An 8,615-nucleotide genomic window follows, 5' to 3' on the forward strand; every position below is an offset into this window, starting at 1 on the left:
ATATATATATATATATATATATATATATATATATATATATATATATATTGCATTTACAATTTTATATATCATAATTTATTTATAATATAAAATAGGCCATAAAGGGTCTGTTATCATGTGTCGCTATATAAAATAAGATTCTAATATACAGTCTAAAATATTATACAATATAAAATCTAATGTACAGTCAAGCTTGTAAAGTACGTAAAAAATAAAAGAATATAACGTTTAATTGGATAAAGCGTATATTATTATAGAAAAAGTTTTTTTTTACTAACTTTGTAAATACAATACGTACACAAAGCAACTGCCAAAACCTCAAAAAGTTGCCGTAAACTTAAATTATTCAAAAAAATATTCTAAATAAGAAATAAAACACAAAAGTGCCTATGTAACAAGCACATACACTTACTTGCTAATTTTGATTTTCGATACTGTACCCACTTTATTTGATAAAGATTGTCGATCTGTTTTAATTGTTTCAGTTTCTGCATTTGCTTCAAGAGCATTTGTAATACTTGCCGCATGTACTGGTGTACATATAGATTTACTTACAGGTGATGTACAATTTACGTCTATTTTTTTTTCTGAGACATGATCTGTATTGGCAGTAAAAGATTCGTTTTCCAATATATTTTTAATAGCATTATCTCTTTTAGGAGTATTACTATCCTTATCTTTATCATCATATGTTTCAGTCATTTCAGTGGTATCAGAAGATACAAGATCTGTTTGATGAATTATGTCTTTTGAAATTTCTTTATCAGGTGTAATATTTATTTTTTCAGGTAAATCAGTATTTAAAGATGGAGATGCACATAAATTCATAATAGAATTATCTGTAATATTGTCTGTAATATCAGTAAGTAAACCGTCTTGAAGTATTGGTGGCTTATCGCCAATTTTGTCGGGTTTTATTGTTATAGCTGGTTGAACTGCCATTGCATTATTTTTTGGTACTACAATATATCTTTTGCCGCCCATTACAGCAATATTTTGAGCCGGTTTCGGCATAGTACCATCATGACTTTGCAAAAATTCATTTTCCGTCTGAGGAAACCAGGTACTTTCTTTTTTGTCTATAGTTGAAGACGAATTTGAGGAAGGTATTTTGGTAGTTTTAGAAGAATTTTTTGTTTGCACTTCTGCACTATCGGACTTTGGAATTCTTTGCAATTTCGGAAGAGATGAATTAGTCTGATGTTTTATTGATTTTGCATTTTGTGCACTTAACATACTAATCGGAATCAATGGAGGTGGTGTTAAAGAAGGATTGTTTGACATTTGAGATTCTTTAGTATCCGGCTGACAATTCTACAACAGATTTATTCTTATATAAGCATAATAATTCAAATCATTTAAATATTAAGATTATTTAAATGGAATGTGCAATAAACAACTTTATATATATAATATACATTTTATATTCAAAAGGCAATTCCTTAATTACAAAAAAATATAGTGTCTCAGTTTTAAAATAAAAAGTCCATAAAAAAATATCTGAAGTAACTCAATAACACGTACATATACATTAAAATTACTTAACTGCATAATAAACCTACCTTGCAGACGTAATCATCATTGCCTGCAAATTCCATGCCATCGACACATTCAGGATGATATAAACAGAGACAAACTCGACATTGTAAACTTGGTATTAATCCCATACTTGTCGAACATCTTATGCTGCATGGCTCTTGAACTTTGGGCCTGTAAGATGTGCGTTGATGGGGAAAGGAATTCAGGAAAAAACACAGATTCCCCATTAAGGATGTATAAAATAGGATCAAAGGGAAAAATGGTTATGAAAATTATAGACACAAACTTCTCTCTCATCTAAAAGCAACAATTTTTGTGCATATATGTATATAGCATATTAAATTATATAGTATTTAAAAATTATATAGCATATGCTACATAATTCCATGTATTTTAATTTATATTTGCACATGGAATAAAATCTATGAATATGCACAAATTTTGCGCTTTCCATAAAATATTTAGATGAATATAAAGTGTAAAAACACTTTTACGATTGGACCTTATCTTGCGAAGATAAAAGGGTGGTACAAGTGGTCTGAAACACCCGGCATGAAAGATTAAATAATTAAACAAATAATAAATAAAACAAAAAACGAGCAATTAAGAGCCTTAATATGCGGTAATTGATGCGATTATCATATTAATAAACACATTTAAATTGTCTCTCTTACATAACTATAAAAACTGAACGTTTCCGCTCAATTCGAGCCATCCTCAAATAATAGCAATTCTTGATAACAATCTGATTCAAAAATCCAAGAAATCAAGTGCAGCAAGGAAGTTTCACAAGATTACCAAATCTGGAGTGAGTAATCGTCAGTTAGCTGTTTAACTAAGTGCGAGCTACTGTATCCCATAACTGCACAATAATATAAATTAAATTAAGATTGACAAAACAGATAAAATTAGGCTAAATTTCTTGTAAAAACATAAATTCATAGTGTGACTTTTGACACTTATTAAGGCTCTTAATTGTCCGTTTTTTGCTTTATTTATTATTTGTTTAATATCTCAAGAGCCCAACCCTTTAATTATCCGCTTGTTTAAATAATTAAAATACTCACGTTATCAATCTTTTGGTTTTAACTGGTATAGTCTTCTCAATCGGTTGTTGATTTCTTCTCGTATTTGTAGTCCGCTGAGGTGGAAGCATCTCACTTTCTTGAGCTGATGATTTTATTTCTGCAATACAAATTTCACAATAAATTCATACGAATAATAAATTTGTAATATAAAATAATCAGAAAAAATAACATAATATACAAATAATATATATAAATATGGATATAAGAACGTACTTATTTGAGGAGTTTTTCTTGTAGTTGTTCTTGTTCTGTATGTTGAAATCACTTTTGCTGATTTAGCTGTTTTTGTAGATACTGACACAGATGTAGGAACAAGTTTTGAAATTTCTGCAGGTGCAGGAGCAGGAGCAGGAGCAGGAGCAGGAGCAGGGGGTTCTTGTATCGGAGGCTTTTTTGATGTGTTAGGTTCATGTGACGATTTTTTTATTACAGGTTCTTGTACTGGTTTTTTTGCTTCAGGTTCCTGTATGGTCTTTTTCGTTTGTACAGTTCTTTTATATTTCTTTGCAGATCCACCTATAGATCCCTGGAATATCCAATAAATAACAAATCTTTATTTAACAAAATTTAAAACTTAAAAAAATTAATGAAAGCAAGGATTCCACAAATTTAAAATTTATGTGTATGTGAAAATACGTACTCGTATTCTTTTAGCATCTCGAATAACCTCCTTTTCAGAATCGTTGAGTCCAATCGGTTCTTTAAAGAATGTGAAATTGTCAATGGTTAATTCCTTTGAATTAACTGTAACAAAAATCACAATTTTAATATATCTATACCCATGTAGCAAATTGATATAATCTGTCGTTATTTTGATGTCAAAATGACGTCAGCTTACTACCTGAACAAATTGATTTAATATATTTTTTTAATATACTTTTTTTTGCATACTTACGAGATTCTGCAACTTCTCTAAAACTTCTAACTTTTTTCCCCGCTGGTGTGTAGTAATATATATCAGCCATTTTTTTGGAAGAAGAATCATTACTAGCTCTGTACACTAATTCTCGCTTCCATCCATATTTAAATGGCTCTTTATATAAAGGGTTTGACATATCAACATTTTTATGCCTTCCTCCTGGACTGCCACCACCGGAAATAAGACTACCTTTTGATCTTTGTGATGTTGCGGAGGGACTACTTGCAGCTGACGAAGAATTTACCGATCTATTAGAAGTCATATCGATTTTGTTTGGTTCTACTTCAGAATCTATGCTATTTGGTACATCAATAGAATCTGTTTCCGATTTATCGGATTCCTTGTCTTTTTTTATCTTTGTCATATCTAAATGTTCGAAACTATCTGTTTCGTAAATATAAGTTTTTATGTCATTAAGATCTTGATTATCATCCATCTTTTCTCTAGCATCCGAAATCCTCGTTGAATATTTTACGCGTTTTGCAATTTGTGCCTCTGCTACTTCTGCTTCGGCTATAAAAAAAAAACAATTGATATCAATCTATATAGTAATTCAATAATGATTCAATTTATATTGTATTATTCGAAATATGTAACTTTGACCGTGTTTGCACTCTCTATCATATTTGATGTATTCATATTTATGGTCGTTTCTTAAGTCTTAATTATATTTTAAAAAATTAAGTTATAAGAGACTCACAATAATCAAGCATCCGGATTTGTGGGAGGTAAGAGAACTACAATAAATAAGCATCCCGATTTGTGAGAGGCGAGGGAACTCACAATAATCAAAGATTCCGATTTATGGGAAGCAATCAAATCAATATTATCCTTGTAACTTTTAACTTAAAAATATAAACAGAAATTGCAAAAAATGACGCAAAACCTCGTAGAGGTCAAACAATTCATTACAGTGAGTTATGCCTGTGGAAACTTTTTATCAGAAAGACACAAAATCTATAATATATTACATTTTTAGCCAATTCGATCGAAATTCAATTTCCATAAGGTTTGTGCGGAGTTTTTATATTACATGAACATCGTTACTTTGTTCAAAGTTTTCAGACTCATGCATCCAGCAAAATCTGAATATATAACTGCACAAATATTTTCTAAAGATGTCAAAATATATGTAAAAAATTGTTTAATAATTTATATACTTGTAAAAGTGATGAAAATTAAACTAGGACACGAATGATCGTACGTGTGTATTAAGGACGCCAAAAACTAACGTGTGCACTGAGGATTAAGATACATATTTTTTTTATATTCTATATAAAGTAAGATGGTATTCTAAATGATATAAATTTAAAATAATTAACAAAATTAATAAATAATTTTAAATTAAAATAAATAATAGACGATGGGCTATGAGCCAAGTGGAATGTTTATTCAGACATGGGAGCGACTCACTTCACTTTTCTCACTTTTTTGTGTAGGTGTACATTATTACTTACTATTCATAAATTTAGGAACACTTACAACTGTCTCACATTTTACAAAAATTTATAGCGATTTCGATTGGACGCACTCAGTAAGCACTAGCGCACATTATAAGCCGTCGGCGATAAACACAAAATAACGTAAAGATATGTTTATACATAAACAGAAATCGAAAAAAAAATACTCAATACATTCCAAGCTTTCAACTGCTTTTTTAAAAACTATTCTAATTGTGTAATTTTTCGCAAAGCTATGACAATTTAAATTGAATAAATATAAAACTTGAATTCAAGTTTTACGTTTACTCAATTTAAATTGTTCTTCCGTATCAAAATTGTCCATCATATTTTCATTTATTTACATAAATATATGAGTTATTGCGAAGAATTTGTTTAAACTTGTGCTGATTTTGACATAATGTTTTAAAAACATAAACAAATAAATAAATATATATTTTTTTATATAATAAGTTTATAAAATATGATTAGGAGTATGGGAAGAAGAGAACGCTTGGGGTCAAAGATAGGAGGAAAGAAATGAAAAAAGTTTTTAATTTACAATAACATATTTAAGAAAATTAATAATATATAATTTATTATAATATAATATATGGAAGCGCACAAATAATAATTAAAATTCAAAAAGAATTTAAATCAGTCACAAAATCATTTATAAAATAATAAAATAAAATACATAATACAAAATAAAATAAAATACATATAATAATCAATAATATTAACTTGTTGGTCAATATAAAATAAAATGTATAAAGATATATATATATAATGATATAATAATGCATATTCTCATAATCTGTTAAAAGTGATATTAGAAAATGCATTATTATATCTTTATATACTTTATTTTATATTGATCAACAAAGTTAATATTATTGATAAATATATCAAACAGCTCAATTGAAATCACAATGTAAATATTCAAAATAATAAGGGTTATTAAGAATCAAACGCTGGATGTTCTTATTGCGGACATATATATAATAATTACGTTAAATACATCAATTAAAAATTAAAAGATTAAACATTAAAAATTAGATACGACGTTTCGATTTTTAATGAGGTCATCTTCAGTGGGAAATTATTAACATTGAAGAACGTGAAATCTGAAATCATATTTTATTTCAATATAAAAATATTCTCCATAAGAGTCTTTAACGTTACGCATTTATTGTAAAATTCGGTGATGTTTGGTATCCAAAATATTTTGAGCAGTTTTTGATAAAAAGGAATGATCTTAATATTTGAAGTAAATCTGTCTCAACATTCAATCGTAAACTGCCCAAATTATTTAATGTCCATTGTCAAATTTTTTTTGTTATTCCAATAATGTCAGTAATTTCATCATTATATAATAATTACATTAAATTACATTACAGTCACTTATTGTGCAAGAAGAATTATTGTCAATGCATAGCATCATCTCATAGCATCATAATTAATACCATACATAAATAATTTAAATTAATGGTTTTTTCATTGTGATCTAATATAACCTCACTTACATTGTTCGTACTGTCAATATTAATTTCACTGTTATTTTCTTCACTATCATTTTTTTCAATATTATTATTACACTTATCACTGATATTAATTTTTAATTGTTTAAATTTTCGAAATTGTCTATAATAATTTTTCGACTTAATAATAAGGACTTCAATAACTATCGTACGATAAATTAAGTATAACAGATAAAAAAATTGCGGAAATCAATGGTACCCAGTCATGTGCCCAGACGTGGCCCAGAACAAGATACTAAATATCGGCCAATAATTGGTTACCATATTGAGTCAAGCATTGGCGCGATTGAAAACGATATTCCTATATGGGTTGGTGGAATAATGACTTTATACAAATTATCATCTATATTAATCTCAGTATTGTTTTTCAATTCAATAATGTTACTGTTAAATCTTGGTTGTTTTTTTAGCAACATACTGTATGGGCAGAATGTCACCAATTTCCTTACAAACTTTCTAAGCCAAATTATTTTTTATTTATCCTGCAACATTCCTTGTGCCACAAATAATTACTTCTCTTTTCTTGGAAATTAAAAAATGTGAACTCTAATTGTGGAAGGTTGTAAGAAATATCCCTCGAAGTTTTATATATCCGATTTCTAACTGCATTTAATTATCTATAAGCATTTTTTAACTCTAACTGCATGATTTTCAGATTAAATTTACTTCTGATTCTCTCAAATTCATAAGTTTGATTGTTATTGTTATAAAAATTATGATGATGTTTATATTTATTTAAATGTGAGAGTCAATCTGTAGTTTATGCATGCCTCTACGCATAAGTACTGCCAGATATATTTTAGAGAGTTTTATAAAATGAGTCATTAGCCGTGTCCCAAAATAAATTCTAATAAATGTAAAAAATCCATTCCATACCAAGAATGTACATAACGTGTTTCGCTCGCGTAAATTTAACAATTATAATTATATATATTAATAAATATATCAAAAAAATGATGATTAAATTTTTTTATAAAAATTTCGTTTGTAGTTGATTGTAGTAACAATAGTTTCGTTGGTAGTTTTATACAATAAAAAATAAAAAAATTTTTTTAAATAATTCTCATCCGACTTTAAGATAAAAAAAATTATTAATATATCTTGATTCAGAATCGTTTGTAATTGTTTGTAGTGATTTTTCGGTCATTTGTAGTTGCACCGTTTAAAAGTTACAACAAATTTACAATAAACAAATTACATAATTTTGCCAATTTTCGAGATTTCTCAAATCCACTCATATTTCTTGTAAATTTGCTGTAACTTTTAAACGGTCCAACTACATACGACCAGAAAATCACTACAAATAATTATAAACGATTCTGAATCAAGATATTAACAATTTTTTTTATCTTAAAGTCGGGTGACAGTTATTTAAAAAAAAATTTTTATTTTTTATTATATATATATGAAACTACAAACGAAACTATTGTTACTATAAACTATCAATATTTATCATATTTAATAACTATCATAATCAACTTACTATAAACTATCATCTTTTTATAAAAAAAATTATAAAAATTCGGGTGCCAACAAAGATGAGGCACACAATCTGATTAGTAACATTAGACTAATTTATATAACTACTAAAATTAATATAAATATATTTCTTAATTATTTATTATAAATTTCTTTATTATAATACGTTGTTCGGACACAAATTATGAAAATATTTGTCAGAAAGTACGTGGTTGTGCATTACATCCTCGCATCGACACATTTCATTTAGCTGTGTAAATTGTGTCGTAAGGTATTACATGTAATTATGCGTATAATGTTGGAGATAATATTAATTTATAATATATATCTTTTATCAGTTAATATTTAATTTTTAGACTGAATTGATCCTGAAATCTTTAAGGAGAAAGAAATCGCTGTATTAATTCATATTGATGGTGTTCAAATTTACAATAACTTAAAAATACAAGTTTGGTCGTAAAAATATTTCAAAATATTGAAAATTATGTTTGTGAACCTTTCGTTGTTGCTCTTTATTGTGACGATTCTAAATCTCAGAAGGCTTCTAATTATTTAAATCATTTTATAATAGAAACAACTAAAATAATTAATGAAGATATGATTATTAATT

General features: G+C 27.3%; 1 protein-coding gene across 1 annotated transcript in view; it reads right to left on the reverse strand.

The window, feature by feature from the left end:
- The window catches only part of LOC105618431, a 21,745-nt gene that overhangs the window by 6,116 nt on the left and 7,014 nt on the right, over positions 1 to 8,615 (reverse strand). Inside the window, exons 2-7 of the mRNA XM_012199972.1 lie at positions 3,523 to 4,059; positions 3,268 to 3,371; positions 2,841 to 3,153; positions 2,607 to 2,724; positions 1,563 to 1,710; positions 413 to 1,314 (exon numbers count right to left, since the gene is read on the reverse strand). Of these exons, the coding sequence (XP_012055362.1) occupies positions 413 to 1,314; positions 1,563 to 1,710; positions 2,607 to 2,724; positions 2,841 to 3,153; positions 3,268 to 3,371; positions 3,523 to 4,059 (2,122 nt within the window). The remainder of the gene's footprint in view (positions 1 to 412; positions 1,315 to 1,562; positions 1,711 to 2,606; positions 2,725 to 2,840; positions 3,154 to 3,267; positions 3,372 to 3,522; positions 4,060 to 8,615) is intronic.

This window comes from Atta cephalotes (genome assembly GCF_000143395.1).
Source record: "Atta cephalotes unplaced genomic scaffold scaffold00016, whole genome shotgun sequence".
NCBI lineage: Eukaryota > Metazoa > Arthropoda > Insecta > Hymenoptera > Formicidae > Atta > Atta cephalotes.